This window comes from Ascaphus truei, chromosome 2, assembly GCF_040206685.1.
Source record: "Ascaphus truei isolate aAscTru1 chromosome 2, aAscTru1.hap1, whole genome shotgun sequence".
Classification (NCBI taxonomy): domain Eukaryota; kingdom Metazoa; phylum Chordata; class Amphibia; order Anura; family Ascaphidae; genus Ascaphus; species Ascaphus truei.
In genome coordinates this window covers 375385523-375410593 of record NC_134484.1, presented here as the reverse complement: position 1 = coordinate 375410593, position 25071 = coordinate 375385523, and the positions used below count along the sequence as shown (strand labels likewise).

The 25071-nt window shown below is 45.2% G+C and overlaps 1 protein-coding gene across 4 annotated transcripts in view; it reads right to left on the bottom strand.

The window, feature by feature from the left end:
• The window catches only part of ATP2C1 (ATPase secretory pathway Ca2+ transporting 1), a 133293-nt gene that overhangs the window by 58383 nt on the left and 49839 nt on the right, over positions 1–25071 (bottom strand). For all 4 annotated transcript variants that reach the window (XR_012799254.1, XM_075587086.1, XM_075587085.1 and 1 more), the window contains exons 2-4: positions 4188–4298; positions 2747–2863; positions 2141–2230 (exon numbers count right to left, since the gene is read on the bottom strand). Coding sequence is in view for 3 of the 4 variants with exons in the window: in XM_075587086.1 (XP_075443201.1) it covers positions 2141–2230; positions 2747–2863; positions 4188–4298 (318 nt within the window). In the remaining variant the exon portion in view is untranslated. The remainder of the gene's footprint in view (positions 1–2140; positions 2231–2746; positions 2864–4187; positions 4299–25071) is intronic.

Sequence of the window (25071 nt, the reverse complement as noted above, 5' to 3'; positions counted from 1 at the left end):
GCCGGGCCTTGAGGGTTTCTGTCTATAGCTATGTGTGTCTGCCTTTGTAATCCTCTGGATGTGTAGACGTAACCAAACAATTTTTTTTTTGTACCATTGATGAACACACATTAAACGCAGGTAATTTGTAAGCAGCACATCTGAGAGTTCCCTTTATTTTATCGCTTGTTTCTGTTTTGGGATATATGCAGGAGTTGTTGTTTTCCCATTTATACTGATTTACATATGTTTAATTGTAAGTGCAGGTCCAACCCGGGATTTTTTGTATATTTTCTAATGTAAACAAAACTAATTTAGCCAGCTTCTCCTCAGAAGTTTGATATTACAGTTTCTTTTATCCCAGTGTGCAGCGTCTCGCTCTTCAGGTTTAGCTAGCCTTGACATGCACAGTTGATCTACATGCAAATCATTTTTTTTTTCGTGCATGACATGGCTAAAATAAGCAACATTCTTCCAACCAGCAAAAACTCTCACACATCCTGATCCGTTGCTTCAACTATGGTAACCTCCTCATGGCTGGTTTCCCATGTGTTCTTCCCACACACACCAACATTTTTCTCATCCACTCCCCAACTCAAATGCCTTATTTCCGGAAGGGGTTTGCTCTATCAAAGTATTGCAAACTCGTGCCCCCTCTAATTACTGGCAACGCTTTGCCCCGCACTCCCCCCTCCGCCACCTTCTACTTTGGTTCTGTTTTGTCTGACGCCATTCTCTATTACAGAACCCTACCTCTCAGATACCCATCCACTGCTATATGCAGGCACCCACTCTCCCTACAGCATCTTAAAGAACAATCTCCAACTAATGTTAAGCTTTTCTTTAGATGACGGGAACCAGCGGGCCCCAAAGTGGAAATTAGCATAGTCCAGCTCCAGAGACCCTCTGATTCCCACCCTCGATATAAAAATAAAAAAGGGTGTCAAATGGACGGGATTTCTGCTAGCTTTCAGTTTCTCTTCATACACACATTCACACTGTTATATTACATGCACTTATATGTACTCCAACCATATATTTATTTTTACTCAATACAACATAGATTGTAATCTCCCTCTTGGTCTATTTGCCCTTGTACACCCCTGTATAACCAATGTTGAATGCATAAATGGTTTAACACAGAGGTCAGATCTACGAACGTATGAGCAGAAGTAAGCACTGCTCAGCATTACTGCTGACCTCGAAACCAAAAAAGGGGGGCAGTCCCAATTCACTCACAACAAATGTAATTGATCTTCAGTAATCAAAAGGAAGTCAAGTCCCATGTAGCAAAAAAATTATAATGACGCAATCATAAAATGTGAACATTTCCAGTTGCATCCTCCAAAAACACTTCATTTTAACCAAGTGATGTGAAGTCCCTTATCAATTATCCTCCAGTTGTAGCTATTATGCTAATTACATCATCACAATTATTTTGCAAGGACAATAGAGCCACAAACAATTTGCTTGTGGGTAACGGGGCCTCAAACAGTATTACAACAAAGCAATTAGGCTAAGATCTTTAAAAATTCTCTAATGTATTCATTACCATGGAAACATTAGAGTTTTTTTTATTTTTTTTTATTTTAAATATAGGATTTTTATTTTGGCTCTCCTAATAATGAGCCGATTAAGCAGACCAACACTAATTGTTTTAGGGACTGCCACTTTTAGAAAATGTATTTGTTGTAGTTCGTAGAAATCCCTGAAAAGCAGAATGCATGAAGAATGTCCTCCCCACTTGGCCGGCTCCTGTCTATCCGAGAGACAAGCAGGAGGATGGGGGCCCTCTGTTTACGGAGGTCCAGCTGCTCATCACACAAAACGAAAAGAAGACTAGAGAAATTAAGAACTCTTTCAAGTCCAAGCCCATCATAGAAATGTTAACACAGTAAAGCTCATTTGTTTCCAGCACTGGTTTATTTCAGTTCCATTTGAGATTGTGCCTTAAAACCTCTTGGTTTAAATATGTCCAAGAAAGCCTATTTGTTTTTACCCAAAGTTGCTTTAACTCTTCAGTGGGAGCACGACAAACACTGCATTATAGGTCCCTCAAATAAAAAATAAATAAATAAAAAAAGGTATTTATACAAAGAAATAACTATTAAAATATAGCTGAAGGAAAAACAATAAGCAAGTCAAACATTCAGTCTCTTACCACAGTGATACTGACGGCATCATCAAACTGCTGCATTAAGATGCTGATAACAGCGGAGGCCAGCAGGAGCATAAGGAGGGGATTTTTAAACTGAAAAGAACATAGGTACATTAATTCAGAATGGCACTGTAAGCATGGTAGCAGATCTCTCATCGTCTTAATCCCCAAATATTGTATGGATTTGTATGCAAGCTTTATAGGAACAGACACTGATGCATAAATACAAGCACTGATTATTTTTAATTGTCAAGGTGTGTTCTCAGGAACACATATAAAGCATATATATGAGAAAAACTTTTATACTGGTCCAATAAATTATATGACAATTTGCAAACATTTCAATTTTCACTGGGATGAATGTGGCAAATCAAACGCTACCTCAAAAGAATAGGCAGGTGTTGCTGTACAATAAATCTAATTAAGCAGTAACAAAAGCATAGATTTTCCAAGTCTTGTAAGTAACAATGCAAATGATGCCTTTAACAGGTGTAATAAACAGAATAGGCCAATTCATGTCCTTTAACCCCCTGAATACCAAAGGCTCGCAATGCATTGTAAGTCCCATTGGAACTCTAAAGCCATAAGCAATAATTAACTATGCCTCACCTGTGCAATATATTTTTTCCACAATGGTTCATCTTCACCGATGTCAAACTCATTCCAGCCATGGGAAGCTCGCCTGTGACAAACCTCCGAGTTGTTCAAGCCATTCTGAAGGTCAGCCTGTGAGGCATGCAAAGATGAAACAGCAGGTTGACGAAAGAAGGTATGAAACATACGTGAATAATCCTTGCCGGCGTGAAAAATTCATAACCATCGATATGCTCACCAGGCTTTCACCGACGACTCCATTTTTGCAAACTTTATAAAAACATGGTACGGCAGAATGCAGTAATAACAAGTAAATCTTGCAGGCCCAGTAAATCTGCATTCTCACCAATGCCGTTTTGTGGTACAGTACTATCCTGAATCAGCGGTCTTCCAGAACAGTCACCGTGGTTAGTCTGTCAGCCGGGAGACCACGATTACGGAAATGTCATACTGCAGCATGAGCTACACCTCATCCCCTACATACCTTGTGCTTACTTTTCCATTGGAGATTTACCTTTGGAGCAAGATCTTTCTACCTATTGTACCAGTTCGTTTTAAAGCAGCAGATTCTCCTCTTCCCCTCCTCTCAATTCTTTTGGTAGCTTACTGTACATGATCCGTGGTCCCTTCGCCCCTTTGGAGAGACACCAGTTTCCAAGCGACAAGACTTATTGTTTTGTAGTTTCCTTAAGAAAATACTTTATTAAAAGAAAAGAAAAAAAAGCTAAGAGCATGGCAACTTGTTGTCACAAATAGAAAGCCGCCACACGAGGCTTTCTATTGGTCGCCGGAGTCGAGGCTGACCCCCGGGCCACTAAGTATTCTTCCCTTGTGGGTGGAATGTCTCATCGCTTGGGAACCAGGGGCTACCCGGATGTTAGGGGACCACGGATCCATTTGGGGGGGACCCACCGGTTCAGGGAAAATATAATAAAAATGTAAATAAAATTACTAGCTGCGCCGACTTACTTTAATGTAATAATTTAGTATGTTATATTTCTATTTGATCCTTTATACCCTTGTAAAACTGTATGTGCCAACTAGGCTAGTAAATGAATAACATTAATACCAATAATAGCACTAAAGAGTTACATTTCCTTTAAAACTGCTTTCAGTCACCAACACCAACCTTGTAGTTTAATAATTTACCACAGGTTTTAAATTGTAAGTTCAAAGCCTAATTCTAACCAGCAGCATTGGCAAATGACAGGGAATATACAGGATCACAAGCTTTCCAATGAGCAAAGACTCCAGCTGCAATTGTGATGATGCTGCAGTAATTCTGGAGACAATTGACAACAGAAAGTACTGTTTGTGTATGGAATTTAGTCACATTGTTCACTGAAACAGAAATCAATTGGATAAACACAAACTGAGACAAAAGGACATCACAGCAAAGTAACAGATGCATCTTTTGAGAACCGTAGAATTACCAGGTGGTACGATTTCCTCTCACCTTAAGAGCCCAAGCAACTTCGCCGACTGGTAATTCGCTCGCTTTTTTCGAAGTCAATACAGGAATCATTGTATCCTTTTCAGTATTGGGTGTATGTTGAAATCTTGAAGCCTGTGAATGATGAAGAACAAGGTAAGGAAAAAACAAGTCATATTTGTTATGGATCAAACCGAAGATGAATATTCTGGAAACCTATTTGAAGCATTTAAAAGAGTGTATGAGAAAAAAATAAAATAAACATACCATGAGAAGATTGTGCACGCACTCCATAAAATGCATGTGATGGAAAGAACATGAAGTTCTGCCCAAATGCTAATATGTGAGCAATATCAATCATTTCAGAGGCAGGGGATGCAACTCATTCCAGCCGCGAATTCACCCAGAGATCTTCAACAAGCAAAGGAGGCAACCATGTGCTCCTATTGTTACAAAATGTCAGAGGCCTAAACCATAGACCAGCGGTGGCCAACTCCAGGCTTCAAGGGCCACCAAAAAGTCAGGTTTAAAAAAAATATCCCTGCTTCAGCAAAAGTGACGCAATTACTGAGAATGACTGAGCCACTGATTGCGCCCCCTGTGCTGAAGCAGGGATATCCTTAATACCTGGCCTGTTGGTGGCTCTTGAGGACTGGAGTTGGCCACTCCTGCCACAGACAAATGCTTTTGAAAACTACTTGCTGTCGTTACCTTCCTTCTTGCTAGAGGAACTTACAAGAATGTTGCTTCAGATTAGGTGAGGCCAAAGGCTCCATGCCAAACGATTAAAAATGAGTGGTAGCATACTGTTGCTGATCACTTCACAGCCAACACGAGCAACAGAAGAGGACCCACTCTGTTATCCCATGGAGTGTCAGACTACTGTACAGCACAGACTTGTCACGATTGAACGTAGGTCATAAAGCAGCAGTTTAAGGAACAATTTTCAGCTGCAGGGCCCCCTGGTTTCCAAGAAACATACTGGGAAGTTCTTGCGCAGGTACTTCCTGGTTGTTTAAATCATTACTGCTGTAAGCCACATCATCACCCGTCAGGCCAATTGGAAGCCCCGTGTGACACGGGAGATTTACACTGCCATTGTTTCCCTGGAGGGGATGGTACTGCGCTATGTTTACAGGTATGCTGTTTGGGAACCAGCATGTCCAGCTCTGAAGGTCACCTGCTTCCCACCTATGCAAGACAGAACTGCAGCTTTAAGCATTCTTATGTCATCGCTACTTCAGAAGAAACCAAGAAGGTCCAATGATGGACAAGTTTCCCAGAATAAACCCCCATCGAAAAGACAATAAGAAATGGGACAGTAACAACAAAGCACTCCCTTGCTATTTTTAGTTTTTTTTTTTTGTTTAATTTAAAATGTCTAAGCCACTAAACTTCTATTTAAAGGGCCAGTCTCTCCTAGAACAAAATTGAGATACGGGGGGTGGCGTGGTTTTTGTGGCCGGATGTGGCGTGGTGCGTTATAGAATCATGCTTCTGGGGTCATCCAATGCCACGTGTGGCCTCATGTTGGACTCACAATGCAACACATGGGCTTTAATGCAATCAGTTTTAACTACCCGACATGTTTGTTGGCTACAGGTTCTCAGGTGATCTGCATTCATTTTGTTTTACAATCCCTATCTGCCGTGAAAAAGATCCATTGGGTCAAAAAGTTGGCTTTTTTCTGCTAGGTCTTAAATAAAGTATGATTTTTTTTTATACTAGGTGCTTGTCATGCATCAAAAATGATGATAGAAACACCGAATTTGATGGTAGATAAGAACCACTTGGCCAACGTAGTCTGACCATTTTCCCTCCCCTTTCTCAGCTGTAAAACCTCAGACCTTGGCTCTCTTTCGTACATTTGGTTATTCCCTTACAGCAGGGGTGCGCAATCTTTCCCTGCTGCACCACCCTGCCTGGTTCCCTCCCTGCTCGCGCCCCCCTTCCCGCGCCCCCCTTCCCTTCTCTCCGGCGTCAAATGACGCCGCGGGGTCACATGACATCACGTTGCCGAAGAGAAGTTGCAGAGGCCTCACGCGATCCCCCGGCATTAATTAAATGCCTTTGAGGAAGAGCCCGGGGCTTCTGCAACAGCTGTGCCACCCCTGAACAATCTTGTGCCCCCCAGTTTGCGCACTGCTGCCTTACAACTCCAAATGCTCCTCGTTTGGCAATCTTTGGCGCCAATTCTGATAGGAGCTGTGCAGGTAACTTCCTACAGGTGCTCAGAAGGGTGAGATACCTAAACGAGGAGCATTTTGAGTTTTTCCATAGGAGTAAACGACAGAGCTGCTGTGTGAGGCTGTGAGCTGAAGACACCACCAGGAGTAGCACTATAACAGCAACGGGTGATGACCATAAACTTCCCCAGTTCAGAGAGCGGGGTCCCGGGGAGCCGACGACAGGGCTGCTGTGTGAGACTGCTAAACGGAGCCAGACCAGGAGAGGCATTGATACAGCCCCAGGAGGACGCGACGACCGCAAACTTCTCTGTCTATGCAGAGGAGCCTCGGGGTAAGCCTGTATGTTCTTTTGCCGTTATACCAACCTACAGACACGACACACACAGCAGGAGCAGCCCAGCTAGAATGATACCGTCAAGCAATCAGCGCAAGAACGCAGCCATCCTAAAAAGAGGTAGCGTGCATATACCGCTCAGTAGGTGAGACACACTACTACAGTGGATACAAAACAATTGAACAAATTTGGATACATCACCAAAAGGTGCACAACATCAGCACAATTTCTGAGATCACACGTTAACCAAGGAGGGCGGCATTATTAGGGTGACTCAAACACAAAAAGAAAAGCAAGAATCCTTTCTAACTTTTATCCGGGCCATAGTGCCAAGCACTGATCAACTGCAAAACCAAGTAGCATTCAGGACACTTTGGATCAAAATCTCCTACATTTAAGGAATATCATATTTTTCAACAGTCCTTTGAAATATTTTGGAACTTTAGTTGCCTCTGCTTATTATTTATGTTTTTGTAACACTTTTAGGTATTTGATTTAGCTCAATCTTGGTTTGGGTATAAATAATTAAATACCAATGTTAGTATTCATTTAATTGTAGTGTTGTTTTATTAAACAAAATTATGACTAAATGCATACATTTTTCTTTAGAAATCTCGGTCCTACCAGTATTGCTTCTATTATCTAAATCAGATCCCAAATTATGCGCCAGGGTGTTTTCCTTACCGTACCCGCCTATCAGTGCCCACGTATCTCATATACAAAATACTGGGATTCCCGGCGCTATAACTGCACTTTACCCGTGTCCATAGAATTGTCCATATTGTTTCACAGTCCTCCTGACAGTTGATACCGATAAAGACACAAGGAAACTGCAGCTGACTTGCGACTGGGTGGTTCTCAAGAAAATGTCTTGGTGCATAATTTGAGAAAATCTGTTCTTTTCCTCAACCTCACGGATCCCACGTGTTGCTGCCACTCGATCAGTCTCTCCAGCTGGTTCCCCACGGTGTCCCGTTTGTCCCCAAGGAGAGAAATTGATGGAGAAAAATGGTGCAGATTGCTAAAAGTACGTTTATTAAAAAGACATAGCCAAAAGCTCACTCACATGGCTTGGGCTAGGTTAAAACAATTTCAATGTGCCGTCCGCAGCATGTGGAACAGGTACTGTGTGTGTCGCAAACGGCCCCGAGCACGCTCACTGCTCGCAGTTCCAATTCCGGCGCGTCTCGCTGACGTCACACGACGCTATACAGGACCTCTCCTTGCCGACAGGCATTGTAACTCCTCCTTCCAAACGCGTTTCGTGACGTGGAGACCGTCACTTCTTCAGTGGTGTGCGTGGAGTTAGTCAATCCTAGAGCTTTAGGAATTGGAACTGCGAGCAGTGAGTGTTCGGGGCCGTTTGCGACACACACAGTACCTGTTCCACATGCTGCGGACGGCACATTGAAATTGTTTTATCCTAGCCCAAGCCATGTGAGTGAGCTTTTGGCTATGTCTTTTTAATAAACGTACTTTTTTTTTTTTAGCAATCTGCACCATTTTTTTCCATCAATTTCTCTCCTTGGGGACAAATGGGACACCGTGGGGAACCAGCTGGAGAGACTGATCGAGTGGCGGCAACACGTGGGATCCGTGAGGTCGAGGAAAAGAACAGATTCTCTCAACTGTATGCACCAAGACATTTTCTTGAGAACCACCCAGTCGCAAGTCAGCAGCAGTTTCCTTGTGTCTTTTTCGGCATCAACTGTCAGGAGGACTGTGAAACCATATGGACAATTCTATCGACAAGGGTAAAGTGCAGTTATAGCGACGGGAATCCCACTTGTTTGTATTTTTAGTTTCAATAGCAAATTTGTATGATAATTTGCGCAGAGGGATTCCCACGGCAGCTTCACCACATATTCACGTCTGTTGGACTTTCAGTCATTTACACCATTCAATTTGTATTCATACACATTATTGGTTATAAGCGCTGAGTTATAGGGTTTTTAGTTAGGTTTTGTATCCAAGTAGCTTATGCATTTGCATGCTTCCTTTCTGATTATTGTTGCTAGTCCTACCTCCTGCGACGGAGGCTGTGAGCCGCCAGTGTCCAATGGACGAGGAAGGATAGCAGGCAGCCAAAAACCGCCAACATATTCTGTTGCTTTCACATGTGGACACTACGAGTTCTGATTTCTCGAGTAATGGCACTGATCCCCGCAACCATGGATTTACTTCCAAATCCTTTTATTCTTAAGGGCATAGCAATGTCTCAAAAGAAAAATCCAATATGTATTGTACATTTGGCGAGATTTATTGTTGCACTTTAGGCCTACATTTGTTAAAAATAATGAACCAGACGTCACATTGTTAAACAACCATTACAAATGGCTGAATGTTCCTGTATAATATTGAGAAATTGGGCTTCACTTTTAATCTGCAGTTTGGCAGAGTTCAAAATCATGTTTGACAATTTCAACGAAGGCCATTTTTACACAGCACTAATAGCTTGCATCATTCTCCTCCAAACAATTTCACATCATGCCATCAGGCTGAATAATCAGCAGCGATTCGAGCGAGCAAACCAGGAACCCCCATAAACACTGTGCACGGCCTACTGATGGAATTTTACATAAGTCAATCATTCCATTATCCACAGGAAGACGGATTTAACAGCGTTTTTACAAAATAATGGATACAAAAGAAACGCCTAGCAAAACAGACTGTAAAGAAAGGAAATATCCAACCTAAGCAAGCACTTCAACAAAGGAGTCAAATCATTTCTAGTTTACACTGGAAACAAAGCTGGTAGATTTTTGGTCAACAAACGTAGGAAAAAGCTAAAACAATAGAACTACATCGATTAAAAATAAAGTTCAGACCTATAACCCGATTGAAATGAATACGATATTTGCGCATTACTATTCCTCGTTATAGGACAAATGTAAACTCAGACACCTTCTTGAAAGAAATAGATCTACCAAAGATTAGCATGGCAGAAATGATCAAACTTAATACGCCATTCACAACTGCAAAAGTATCCTCAGCAATAAAAGAGCATGATCTAAGTCAGGGGTGCGCAACTCCAGTCTTCAACAATATCCCAGCTTCAGCACAGGTGGCTCAATCCGAAATATGGCAGCCGACCAAGACCAATCCCTTAGTCCCAAAAATAAAGAATAAACTATCCAAAGAGAGTCTATGGGTATTAGTAAGTTGCTCCAAATAGGAGAGAAAAAATATATAACTATAGCATAGTATGTCAAAATATAAAAAAGTGTATACTAGAAGTATACTAGGATAATAGATCTTTGAAGCCGATGCTTTTCAATCTTTTGCTAAAATTCAGAATTTGATAAGTTGCTCCGTTTAAGACATTTTGTGCAATCACAACCTTTCATGAGGGAAGCACAATTTGAACAATTGTGCCAGAACTCCTCCTATATGATGGGTAGAATTACAGTATCATCCTTTATGAGCTACTCCAAGAGTCTACCCCGGATGTTAAACTCGCTTATATGACTAAGTGGGAAAGGGAACTGGGCTCAGAATTACCATTGGAGGATTGGGAGAATATTTCGTCCAACACTTGCAAACTCTCACTTTGCACAAATATTAAGGAAAATGGTTATAAGATTCTCTTCAGGTGATATTTGGTTTCTGTGAGGCCTCAAACAGTTTCCAAGCAGTTCCAGAGAACTAGGAACTACGTCTCACATACCGCGGTCCTGCCCAAAGATAGCCAAGATGTGATTTCAGATATTTGTTATTAAAAAATAACTGACCGGTATCAATACTCCGAATGTGGGAATTTCCAGAAGCTCTCGGCCTCTTATAAACATCCTCACAGCCCCAGATCTACCATAGCAAATAATTGGAAACAAATTCACCCCTCTTCTTTAAAAATATGATATTCCAAAAAAGGAACAACATCATGCTGATGGAAAAGCTCACTAGAATACTGAATGAATCTCTAGCTGAATTCTGTGATACATGGTTCCCATGGGAGACCTCGAGATATTCACTGAACCATACTAATAAATACAACATACTCCCCCGTTTTTTTCCCCGTGTTAAAAACGGTCATAAAATCGGTCAATAAATAATTAGTATTTAATCTAATTAACACTAGTAAATAAGCAATCCAATGTTGGGAAGGTGTTGGACAAGCAAATGAGGTAAACTAGGTCATTTAGAGTCTGGATGATCGCTAACAGGCCAGGTATACAAGTTCTGTACATGCAGATACGGGAGGTGTCTGGAAGCACAGATGCATTTAATGTCATCATGATGGAGAAAAGAAGAAGAATTTTTAGACACTGATTAGCCGTACTTATTGTTCAACCTGTTCAAGATAATCTAGGGGGGTGGGGGGTGGGAAATGGTTAGCGGTTATGGATTTAAGGCTTTTATGCATATTTAAATGAAAGAATGGAGGGGTGGATGAAAGAATGAGTGCGGGTATTCTTTTCTGGGTTTTTTTTATACACTTACCTATGAGGTTTCAAAAGCTCTGTATGATACAATTTCTTCTACAAACAACTTTGTTGGGCCATAAAAATAAAAAAAACCTACAAAAAAAACTATGACAAATGTATACCACCTGCTGGAACAAGATTATTACAATGCTAAACAATAGAAATTATAACACACACACACACACACACACACACACACACACACACACACACACACACACACACACACACACACACACACACACACACACACACACACACACACACACACACACACACACACACACACACCCCCCTTGGGGGGTATGCTATGTTAATTAGGGTCATGGTTCCCACAGGGAGTTGAGGGGCTAATCCTGGTAATGGCCTTTATACATAGATTAACTGCAACATTAGTCTATGTTGCAAGTGATTAATACAGTTGTTTAGCCACACCAACCTTCTATAAAAAAAGGTGCCTACTATGTCACTAGAGAAGGATAATTGTTAGCGTGTGTTCGCTTCATCCACGGAAATGTAATTATAAGTCAATGTTTATGCTGCAGAGAACTTATTAAAAAAAACAAAATGGTCAAGTTATATTCGATACATTGACAATCTACTTAGACAATGTGGAACTTTCATGGAAGTTGTGTGTTGGGTATTTGCACCGATGGGTCTCCATCCATGTTTGTATCTGTCAAAGGCGTCGTCTCACTTGTAAAACAAAATCCAAATATGATATCTACCCATTGCTTTCTGCATAGGGAAGCGCTTGGTGGAAAGACATGAGGGATTACATTGAAGTCTAATAGACCAAGTTGTCCTAAAGGTTGATTTTGTGAAATGAAGGACCCTAAAGACCCGTCTCTTTAAACAGCTATGTTAGTGCTGGGACCCGCTGCGCTCGGCAGGGGAATCCTCCCTAACCGGTCCCAGTCCCCCCTCGCTGACGGCTCACTACGCACTGTGACGCGTCAGCTGGCAGGGGATTCAAGAAAATTGTGGTCCCGAGCGGTGACGCGTCACGTGGTGCGCTGATGAGCTAATCAGCGGCGGGGGCGGGAGCTGTCATCAGGCAGCTTCCTACTCAAGGTAGTGTGTGTGTGTGTGTGTTTTTTTGTGGCTGAAGGGGGAGGGAGCTGCTTACCTTACAGCAGCCCGCAGCAGCTCCATCCTGCAGCCCGAGCCCGTGGAGGGAAGGAGGGGGGGGGGAGTAGCGGGTCCCTCCGCTCAAGCCACGCCCCCTCCTGCCCACCTCCCGCTCCCTACAGACCGCATATCGCGGTCTGTGTCTGTCAGCGCCTCGCCTGTCTGCAGTGCGGGCGTGCTGACTGAGGGAGCGGGGCCTTAGCCTAAAGCTTTGGATTCACAGCACGAATATTTCATTTTCCACACAGAAGTACCATGATTATCAAGGGGAGAAGTGTTAGCTCGTGTATATGAACTTTTAAAAAAAAAAAAAAACAGTTTTGATGCAGTTTTCTACATCCTATTGGAAGTGTGCGTGTTGGGATTTTCAACACTTACAGTACGAGCATTAAATGCAAAACAAAAAAAGGGGGTGAGGGAAGACAACTGTGTTGAAGATTAAATGAGTCTTCACATCACGTATATGTCCTAATATCAACAAAAATTGATTGTGACTTACTATTATTTGGTCAATTAGGAGCATATAAAAAAACCCATAAAAATATGTAGTTTTATTTTTAAACCTAAGTCTTTATTCTCAATTTAAATTTTCTAACCAAAGAGCCCAAGTTTGAATCCCGGGCGAGATGAAGCAGGTGGTCAGGTGGTCCCAGTTCCTGGCTATAGGCCAAAAAATCCATACCAACCTATCAATTTTACATTAAAATTATTTTACAAGTGTGCCACGAGCACCAAAAGGTTGAGAAACACAGATATATACTGTACTAGCTGAGAGACCCGGCGTTGCCCGGGATGTAAATGCGTAATAGGTAGTATTATTTATAAATCGTGGAAATAGGTGACTATTTGTTGTAAAGGTTGGATAATAATATTGAAAAGAAAGATGGAATAAAATGTAATATGATGTTGTTTAAAAATGGTTTATTGTAAAAAGTGGGGTGGGAGGGGGTTGGAGGGGAAAGGGGAGCGGAGGGGGGGGAAAGGGGAGCGGAGGGGGAGGGGGAAAGGGGAGCGGAGGGGGAGGGGGAAAGGGGAGCGGAGGGGGAAAGGGGAGCGGAGGGGGAAAGGGGAAAGGGGAGCGAAGGGGGAAGGGGGAAAGGGGAGCGGAGGGGGAGGGGGAAAGGGGAGCGGAGGGGGAGGGGGAAAGGGGAGCGGAGGGGGAGGGGGAAAGGGGAGCGGAGGGGGAGGGGGAGGGGGAAAGGGGAGCGGAGGGGGAGGGGGAGGGGGAAAGGGGAGCGGAGGGGGGGAGGGGGAAAGGGGAGTGGAGGGGAGGGAGAAAGGGGAGGGGGGAGGGAGAAAGGGGAGGGGGAAAGGGGAGGGGGAGGGGGAAAGGGGGAGCGGAGGGGGAGGGGGAAAGGGGAGCGGAGGGGGAAAGGGGAGCGGAGGGGGAAAGGGGAGCGGAGGGGGAAAGGGGAGCGGAGGGGGAAAGGGGAGCGGAGGGGGAGGGAGGGAGCGGAGGGGGAGGGAGGGAGCGGAGCGGGGAGGGGGGAGCAGAGGGGGAGGGGGAAAGTGGGAGGGGGAAAGGGGAGCGGAGGGGGGAGGGGGAAAGGGAAGCGGAGGGGGGAGGGGGAAAGTGGGAGGGGGAAAGGGGAGCGGAGGGGGAGGGGAAAGTGGGAGGGGGAAAGGGGAGGGGGAAAGGGGAGCGGAGGGGGGAAAGGGGAACGGGGGAGAAAGGGGAGCGGAGGGGGGGAGAAAGGGGAGCGGGGGAGAGAAAGGGGAGCGGGGGAGAGAAAGGGGAGCGGGGGAGAGAAAGGGGAGCAGGGGGGAAAGGGGAGCGTAGGGGGGAAAGGGGAGCGTAGGGGGGGAAAGGGGAGTGGAGGGGGGGGAAAGGGGAGCGGACGGGGAAAGTGGGAGGGGGAAAGGGGAGGGGGAAAGGGGAGCGGAGGGGGGAAAGGGGGAGCGGGGGGAAAGGGGAGCGGAGGGGGGGGGGAGAAAGGGGAGCGGAGGGGGGGAGAAAGGGGAGCGGAGGGGGGGAGAAAGGGGAGCGGAGGGGGGGGAGAAAGGGGAGCGGAGGGGGGGGGGAGAAAGGGGAGCGGAGGGGGGGGAGAAAGGGGAGCGGAGGGGGGGGAGAAAGGGGAGCGGAGGGGGGGGAGAAAGGGGGAGCGGAGGGGGGGGGGAGAAAGGGGAGCGGAGGGGGGGGGAGAAAGGGGAGCGGGAGAGGGGGGGAGAAAGGGGAGCGGATGGGGGGAGAAAGGGGAGCGGAGGGGGGGGGGTGAGAAAGGGGAGCGGAGGGGGGGGAGAAAGGGGAGCGGAGGGGGGGGAGAGAAAGGGGAGCGGAGGGGGGGGAGAAAGGGGGAGCGGAGGGGGGGGAAAGGGGAGCGGAGGGGGGGAAAGGGGAGCAGAGGGGGGGAAAGGGGAGCGGAGGGGGGAAAGGGGAGCAGAGGGGGGGAAAGGGGGAGCAGAGGGGGGAAAGGAGAGCGGAGGGGGGAGAAGGAAGAGCGGAGGGGGGAAAGGAGAGCGGAGGGGGGAAAGGGAGCGGAGGGGGGGGGAAAGGGGAGCGGAGGGGGGGGGGAAAGGGGAGCGGAGGGGGGGGAAAGGAGCGGAAAGGGAGCGGAGGGGGGGGAAAGGGGAGCGGAGGGGGGGAAAGGGGATCGGAGGGGGGGGGAAAGGGGAGCGGAGGGGGGGGAAAGGGGAGCGGAGGGGGGGGAAGGGGAGCGGAGGGGGGGGGGGGGGAAAGGGGAGCGGAGGGGGGGGAAAGGGGAGCGGAGGGGGGGGAAAGGTGAGCGGAGGGGGGGGGGAAAGGGGAGCGGGAGGGGGGGGGGAAAGGGGAGTGGAGGGGGGGGGAAAGGGGAGCGGAGGGGGGGAAAGGGGAGCGGGAGGGGGAGCGGATGGGGGGGGAAAGGGGAGCGGAGGGGGGGGAAAGGGGAGCGGAGGGGGGGGAAAGGGGAGTGGGGGTGGGAAAGGGGAGTGGGGGTGGGAAAGGGGGGAAAGGGGAATGGGGGTGGGAAAGGGAAGTGGGGGTGGGAAAGGGAAGTGGGGGTGGGAAAGGGAAGTGGGGGTGGGAAAGGGAAGTGGGGGTGGGAAAGGGGGGAAAGGGGTGTGGGGGGGGAAATGGGTGTGGGGGGGGAAGGGGTGTGGGGGGGGAAGGGGTGTGGGGGGGGGAAGGGGTGTGGGGGGGGGAAGGGGTGTGGGGGGGGGAAGGGGAGTGGGGGGGAAAGGGGTGTGGGGGGGAAAGGGGTGTGGGGGGGGAAGGGGAGTGGGGGGGAAAGGGGGTGTGGGGGGAGGGGAGTGGGGGGGAGGGGTGTGGGGGGGAAAGGGGCGTGGGGGGGGAAGGGGAGTGGGGGGGGGGAAGGGGAGTGGGGGGGAAAGGGGAGTGGGGGGGGTGGAGAGCAGGGGGCTCCCCGTGACTCGCCCCCCCCCCCTGCAACTCGGGGCTCGCCCCTCCGTTCCCCGTGACTCTTCCCCCCCCCCCCCCGTGACCGCTTGGTCCCCCGATGTGCCGCAACGGCTAATGGAGGCGCGTGCAGGCGGCGGCAGGAAGTGCCCTGTGTGGGCCTGGGGCCTGAGGCGCGAGGCTGCTGAAATAGGTGATTTACTGGGACCATAAGTTGAGGCGGGACGCGCAGTGGTGTGACTTATCTGGGAGGTGGGCGGGAGGTGTGTGTGTGTGTGTGTGTGTGAGTGTGTGTGTGTCTCAGTGAGTGTGTGTGTGTGTGTGTGTGTGTGTGTGTGTGACCTTTGGCCCGTCACTCCGCCTCAGGCCAATGAGAGGTGTGCGGGGGCGGGCAGGCCAAGGGAGCCATCTCATTGGCCTGAGGCGGAGTGACAGGCCAAAGGTCCAATGTGATTGCCGCTAGGGACAGGACAACCAGACACGCATACTACCCTTTGAGAAATATATAGATAGATACATAGAATAGGTTAACGGTTAAATATATCAAAATGTTTACATGTCCCATCTGTTTTCCCATATTATTGCTACTTCTTTCAAACTTCATAGTTGGTTTACAAATTACCTCGGCCGGCAATAGCAATAGCTAATAAAATACAGACAAAGAAATTAGCAGCCATATCTGTCATAGGAAAATATTATTATTTAATGGGTAGTGTGCCTTTTGCTCGTACCAAGAAAGGAATCATTACCGTGCACTGACTATGAAATGTGAACCTTAAGAACCCAACTAGGGTCCCTGAAAGGGAGACATTTCTCCAACAACAAAACTAAAAACTAAAAAGACAAAGTACAACTTATTATTTTATTTTTTTAAACAGGAAGTAGTTTTCTGCTCTCATTGTTAAAGGAACAAACTCATCCTTAAACCAACTTCTTTGGTTCTGTGATAATTGTATTATTTATTTTTACTTTCCAGCACAAGGACAACAACATTATGTTCTTCACACCCCCTTATTAAATCTTACTATATACACACCCTCTAATTGCCAGAGACCAACAAATAAAAAGGCAAAGCCACAAGGGAGGACACGCCTACTCAACATCAAGTGAAGAGCTGCTCAGTAACACGTGTTTGTAAGCGACGCGATAAAAATACGCCTTGCGTGTAACGCACACAAAACAGGCCACATCATTTATTAGAAAAACCACAACTTTTGTATAAAAGAAATAAGCAAAATGTGTTGTTACATCCACCACTCCAAATACTAAAGATGATGTCCAGAGAGCTACCGCATAGCACAAAACGGCACGGGGACGATCAAACGTCTTTTACAAGTGTAAAACAAGTATAAAATCTTAAAAATGAATAAATAAAATTGTGTACGCAAGCAGCATCCTTTTTACTTCTGAAAGTTGTGGGATGAAAAAATATTTTGATTTTTGTGTGCATCTTAAAACACCCATTTCTAAAAAGACCCATCATGGAAATACTTGTACACATTGCAATGTATGAGCCTTAAATTATATAGGATGCTCACCTGGGGGGGGGGGGGGGGGGAGGGGAGAGAAAGAGTGGGGTCTACAAAATGTCCACCAAGTGTAAGCAGTAAAAGATTTCTCAGGCAGGGAATTTCCCCCCCAAATCCCCGCCAAGGGAGCTGGAAAAAAAAAAACAACTATTTGTTAAACAATTATGGGACATAAATCACGAGCCACATGCTTATTGAAATGATATATCAGTTCTCTTGTTACAAGTAATACATTATTAAACCAATCTGCATTCTGACATGAAACGGCTGGGCACAATTGCCCGTAGGGAATTCAGACAGTTTTGTAGGCATTAATAGCTCAAATTCAGTCACCAATAGCTGCAAATAACCATTGTCTGATGCAATGGGAGGACTTTTCACTTTAGGTACCGAAAACAAAAACGTAAAGATGGTGCAAACGCTTTGCAAACTTCGTAAGGTCCAAATGATAAGTATTGAAGTCTGGTACATACATTTGTAAATTAGACTGAAATCACACATTTATCACTCCATACATGGCAGTGTATACTGCAATATCACAACATGCTGTCTCCAAATAACACTTCCGGCATGTTCTGTACTGTGCATTCCCTGGTCAGATCTCCAAGCCACAGGCATATACGGAGCCTTTTGATTCATTGCATAAAATGCCAACTACAAAACCTATTCCCATTTATTAGATCCATTTTTCTCTCCATTACACCACTGGCCTTTACATTTTGTTTTACGATCCAGAGCACACATTTTATTGAAAGACCTGCCAGTGCTTTTTTTTTTTTTTTTACACTATTATAAATTATTATTCGCAGTCTCAAACACAGATGATAAATAAGCCATTATCCAAGTCCGTGCTGATCGCTGTATGAAAGCAGCGTTATTTTATGTCTGGTGCTATTTATGGATGAGCCATTTGATGTTAGGCTCAAATTTACAAGAATATACGCCACCGCTTGTTTGCTTTATTTTGTTTTTTTCATGGAGAAGCTCATCACAACTCTAATAAAGCTTGCAAAGGGATATGTTCCTTCACACAAAGATCATCAAACACCTGTAACGGTTCCTGAAAGCCTCTTTCAGTACAAAAAGTTCCCTTTGTATTTTGGCGATATAGGAAGTACTGAGAATAGGCAAGATGTAAGAATAGCAGTCAGCATGCATCCATGAATCATACTAAAACAGCAACAGTGACAGGAGGTAAATTATGTTTACTGTAAATAACATCTGTCCCATAAAGTTTCCTAGTATCCATGTACCTTGCCTGTGGCATCAGAACTTTAGCTGTGCTTCATTAAACAAACTACCGCACATAGCAGGTCATGCATAAGAACTGCCAGCACTGGGTCACCTAAATGGTGCATTAAAGCTACAGTTCAGTCAATATCCTGCATGTGTGTTTTTTTTTTTAATAAATCAGTTCTGTACTGTGAGAAAATACTTGTAGCATTTTATTTTTTTTAAAAAACAACTTTGAAAGGCAATTTTTTATGTATTCTAATGTAACGAGCATTTTTGTTTCTATAGCAACCCTTTAGAAAGGCACAACCCCTTCCTTTAATGTAACAGGCTCTGGCACACCCCTTTGTGAGTCCTGCCCCCACCACAGCCGTGCACGTGCATGGAGCACAAATGTATCAGTCATTGCCTGGTCACATGATCTTCCGCACAGAACTGACAGAGCAGCAGCAGCAGCAGCAGCAGCAGAAAAGGAGAGTAGCTCAGAATTAATTAATGAAACCTTATTCCATTGCACGTGTGTAGTTAATGTTAAATATTAACAACTCATTTAAAATCAAATCTGTATATATAATACTGTAAACAATATGAATATTTAATTTTGTGTGTATGTGAATGTGTACAATTCAATGTGTTATTAAAATTAATAATGGCTTGTTCTTGTATAGCGCTGCTAGTTTTACATAGCACTTTACAGAGACAATTTGCAGGCACAGGAGTTTGGGCAGGAGAGGGTTAGAGGGTGAGTGGGTGGGTGAGTGTAAGAGGGCGGGAGAGGGAGAGGATGGGTGACTGGGTACTTGTGGTGACACACTAATATACAGCCACACACACATATATATATATATATATACACACACACACACATATATATATATATATATATATATATATATATATATATATATACACACACACACACACACATATATATATATATATATACACACACACACGTATATATACACACACACACACACACACACACACACACACACATACTCACCACCTTGCTGCCACCACTGCTCCGGGACACAACCCCTTCCCCCTTCCCCCATGGGGGCAGCGCAACTCACCCTGCATCTCCCGCGCGGGCAGGGAGGCAGGCACAGGGATCGGAGCAGAAGGGAGACACATCTCCTGCTCCCCCCTCCCCACTGGCGGCACAAGCCCCCTCCATCTCGCGCAGGCTGACAGCCACAGAGATCGGTAAGCAACCGCAAGGCCAGGGAAAGCACCCGCTTTCCCTGAGCCTCAGCGCACCTCAGCACGCCAGCGGTAAGCGTGTCCGAGGCCTTAGTCTCCGTGTTGGCGGACCGCCTCAAAGAACTACAAAAATAAGTTGCACATGACCTCCCTCTAAAAACAGGGCGATTTGTCAGAAAACACATCATTAAGGAGAGGTTATAACAATAAAAGATTTCACACAGTGTATGTTATCAAGGACAGCAACTTTTTTATAAAACGTTGAAATGTAAAATGACAATAAGACTACTCTGTCTCATTACCATCCAGCCATCTCCCCCTCAGGACAACTCAAGGCTATTGCTGTTACTGAGAAAGAATTTGAACACAGCTTGATGAAATTACATGCACACTGTGCCATACATAGGAAGGGAAATCTAGCATGCCCTACAGTTTAGGGATTTCTAGACTTACTCTGTAGCTTTTGGTTAGAGCATAATTTATATTAAAATTAGTGAGTGCATAATACATAAGGAAGGGAAAGACCCTCTCAGATGTGAGCGCTACAGACCAATTTCCCTGCTAAATTGTGACCTCAAAATATACAGTAAGGTCTTAGCAAACAGAATTGATATAGTGTTACTGAGGCGAATACACCAAGACCAGGTAGGGTTTTTAACCAATAGGCAACCTCGGAAAACACAAGGAAAATCGTTAATATCATACAGTAGAGAGGTACAAAAAAAACAAAAAAAACAAAGGACAACGCAATCCTCTAAAGCCTAGACACGAAGAAAGCCTTTGACAGTATAGATTGGGCTTTTCTGAGGTTGACACTGGGAGGTGTTCAGATTCGGGGGCCAAATTTTGGAGGGAATTATGGTCCTGTACCTTCAGCCTCTCTTAAATTACTGGGAGCAAGCTCTGACGTAGTCCAGATTAAAAAGGGTACGAGGCAGGAGTGCCCTCTGTCCCTGCTCTGTTTGTGTTAACAATCGAACCCCTGGCATGCAAAATCAGGAGGAACCCAGATACCATAGGGGTAAAGATAGAGGAAAAAGAATACACAATCTCGTTATTTGCTGGTGACATAATGCTAACAGTTACCAAGCCCCTGACAACATTGCATAACTTACGCTCGACGTTGACAGAATTCGGTTTACTATCAGGCTAAAGATAAATTCAGACAAAATCAGAGGCTCTGAACCTGATGCTTCCCAGCAGTGAACTAAAGCTCATACAACTACATTTTAAATATAGGTGGAAGGAGTCTCGAATTAAATATTTAGGCATGTATCTGACTTGCTCCTCCAAAACGCTATATAAAACATAACCTCCCAGATCTAGTCGCACAAATCAAGAAAGTTGTCTCATGTGGACAAATCTATCAGATATCATGACTGGGCTGAAAAGATTAATTGAAAATGAATACTCCCTCGCCTACTCTATTGTTTTCAGACCCTCTCTATCCCGATCCCCTATAAGAACTTGAGGGACCTACTGTACAAAATAAATGCTTTGAATTTATATGGCAGAACAAGAGGCCAAGAATAGCAAGGGCAAGACTTATGTCCTCAAAAGAATGAGGGGCTTAGCAGTACCAAACACAAAGAACTATCTAGCCTCCCACCTGAAACAAATAGTACTGTGGCGCTCAAACACAGACCAATGCAGATAGGTAGAGATTGAAAGATCCGTTTCCGGGAACATATCGCTGCAAGCGAGACTATGGCTGGGGCCATAGAGGGGGTAGCAGGGCAGAGGCGCGCTGACGCTGAGGCTCGCCTGCTGAAATCTGCGCGATTTCATGCCCATGCAGGCGAGCCAGCGGGCGCGATCGGGAGGCGGGGGGAGACTGAGGGAGGCGGGGCAGACACGTCGCTGGGCCAATCGCCCGTGACGCACTGACGTCAACGTCACGGCGCCGTGACGTTGATGCTGCTCCGCGCTGATTGGATGTTTTCAGCCGACAGCGCTCTGAAAAACAGTTTGGCTGTCGGCTGAAAAATCCAGCGCCTCAGCACGCCTGCGGACGCTTGCGTGAGCCTCCTCTAAAGACATCCTCATGGAGGATGCAGGGGCTCAGCGCGGAGCGTCCGCACGGCTCAGCGCTGCTTGTCCTTCTATGGACTCAGCCTATGGCTCACCAAGGACCAACTTATAACCTACCTATATAATACAATGTAATACAATAGATGACTCTTTAAAGATATAGAGAGCGGCTCAATCCAAATACAGTATGCACCAACATAGTCTCCCTCTAAATTGATCCCACTGTTGGGAAATCCTAACTTTCAATGTGGAATGGGGAAAATCAACTTTAGGCAATGGGGGGGGAAAAGCGCATAAGGAGGTCGGGATGTACGAATAACGGGAAAAATAATGGCATTAGGGGAGGAGTCAAAAAATACTCCATCTCCCTCCCCGCCAAGACCTGTTTAGATAAATGCAAGTAAGACACTTTATAAAACAGATCAAACAAGAGCTGTAACTCAAAGAAGGAACCGGATTGGAAATGTGTAGAAGTAGGAGGAGATATCAAAAGGGACTCGTCTCCTCTCTATAAAACAAACTAGTGACAGAAAAATACAGAATCTTAATTATATGGAGGGATGGGTACAAGACATGCAAACAGAAATCCCAAGAGAGTATCGAGAGGACATACGGGAAATAGTAAAGACATAAATATGTATCAAAACAAAGGAAAATGCATAAAAACAAGTTGTGTGCTGAGCACAAGCATTTTAAGTGAAACGTCGTCTTTGGTCACTGTTTTGTCACAGATTGTATTTGTGATTGTGTTTTGAATTTTAATTACAAATATCACCATGTCAGTGACAAAACGCAAAGAAGTTTGACTTAGAACGCGCGTGCGGGGCACACACCTGTTTTAGCTATTTGCACTTCTATAGTTCTACTAACTTCCTCTGGGTACGTGCGCACCTTTATGCCTCTGGTGTGTATGTGTCTCTGTGTGTGTGCCTGTGTCTGTATGCGTCTCTCTGTGTGTGTGCCTCTGGTGCTTCTGTGCCTGATTATGGTGCATCTGTCTCCAAAGCTGTTGATCCTGCGCATGAGCGGCGCGCCGAGGCAGGCTGTCCGCCACTGCGCATGTGCGGCGAGGCCGGTACTGTGCATGTGCGAATGTGGGGGGGTGACTAATGGGTTCTGTGCATGTGCACCGCGGCCCACAACCTCTTCTGCGCATGCGTATAGTGTAACCTCCTTGTGGCTTGAAATGTTTTTGGGGTTTTTTTTGCATGAGCGTGACGGCCGCGCGCCCATTAGTAGTATGACGTCATTTGGGTTACGGTTTTTCGTTATAAAACGCAAGGATTTTTTCTTATGAAAATACTGGAGTTGCCATCAAAGAAGTTTCACTTTAAAGGGGTACTATTTACAGTAGATGGTACCCGACTCCCCAAAAATTAAGCAAGATCTACCCCGGATACCCAGATCAGTGTTGGAGGGGAAGTGGACAAGTAGGAGATATGCTCCATATTTGGTGGACGTGTCCCAAAATAGTACGGTCATGGTCCAAGGTTAGAGACTGGTTGGACGAAATAGAGACCACGATAGTAATAGAGACCACGATCGTCATAGAACCAGTAAACTTTCTTTTAGCCAAGCCAATCTAAACACCGATGCCACACCAAGGTAAACTCTGCTCTCATATACTCAAAGCAACCAGATGCACAATTGCGGCAGCTTGGAAAAACACAGTAGCCCTTTCCATGAATACAATAGTAAAAAGGATAAATGACATCATGACAATGGACAGATTGACAGCATTTCTGAGGCACACAACGAAAACACACTACAAAATATGGGACCCTTGGCTTAATCACGGACAGCCCATAATCTAATCCCACGACCTGGTAGGCCCGACCCAGAGGTAATTAAGGAGGACCCGATGAGAATAAAGAACGGTTACGGTTTCACACAAGAGGTTGGTGTACAAAATAAAGAAAATTGGACTCAGTAATAATATATGCACCTGGATTGAAAAATGGTTAAAGGACAGACAACAGAGGGTTGTCATAAATGGAACTTTTTCAGGTTGGGCTAAAGTTGTGAGTGGAGTACCTCAAGGATCGGTACTGGGACCCCTGCTTTTTAACTTGTTTATTAATGACCTTGAGGTTGGGATCGAGAGCAAAGTCTCCATCTTTGCTGATGATACTAAATTGTGTAAGGTAATAGAATCAGAGCAGGATGTAATTTCTCTTCAGAAGGACTTGGAGAGACTGGAAACGTGGGCAGGTAAATGGCAAATGAGGTTTAATACAGATAAATGTAAGGTTATGCATTTGGGATGCAAGAACAAAAAGGCGACTTACAAATTAAATGGAGATATATTGGGGGAATCCTTGATGGAGAAGGATTTAGGAGTGCTTGTAGACAGCAGGCTTAGCAATAGTGCCCAATGTCATGCAGTAGCTGCAAAGGCAAATAAGATCTTATCTTGCATCAAACGGGCAATGGATGGAAGGGAAGTAAACATAATTATGCCCCTTTACAAAGCATTAGTAAGACCACACCTTGAATATGGAGTACAATTTGGGGCACCAATCCTAAGAAAAGACATTATGGAACTAGAGAGAGTGCAGAGAAGAGCCACCAAATTAATAAAGGGGGTGGACATTCTAACTTATGAGGAGAGGCTAGCTAAATTAGATTTATTTACATTAGAAAAGAGGCGTCTAAGAGGGGATATGATAACTATATACAAATATATTCAGGGACAATACAAGGAGCTTTCAAAAGAACTATTCATCCCATGGGCAGTACAAAGGACTCGGGCCATCCCTTAAGGTTGGAGGAAAGGAAATTTCACCAGCAACAAAGGAAAGGGTTCTTTACAGTAAGGGCAGTTAAAATGTGGAATTCATTACCCATGGAGAGTGTGATGGCAGATACAATAGATTTGTTCAAAAAAAAAGGTTGGACATCTTTTTAGATGGGAAAGGTATACAGGGATATACCAAATAAGTATACATGGGAAGGATGTTGATCCAGGGATTAATCCGATTGCCAATTCTTGGAGTCAGGAAGGAATTAATTTTTCCCCTTAATGGGGAATGGGATTAATAAGTAAGTATATAGAATAAAGTATCTGTTGTCTAAATTTAGCATAGGTTGAACTTGATGGACATACGTCTTTTTTCAACCTCATCTACTATGTAACTATGTAACTATGTAACAGGAACTATTCCTACCCCACAACCTAAAGAGCAGAACTCACAATAGAAGGTTGACATGAAAGGTGAAGGGGAGAGGACACCACCATCCCTGGATGCCCCTCCCCGCCCCCCCGAGATGTCTTTCCTCACTTGTTCTTATCCTAGATATCATTTCCAACCCCATCTGAATGTTTTTCCCAATATCCCTCTCTGTTCTGTATCCCAAATGTGGAAAATGTTAATAAAATACTAATGAACAGGGGGTGAGGTACCCAGGTGATCATCTCCCTCCACACTTATGTTTCCAAAATGTGGTTTCTAGTCTTGTGGTATTATGACTTACCACTTGTCATTCTTTGTTCTGTA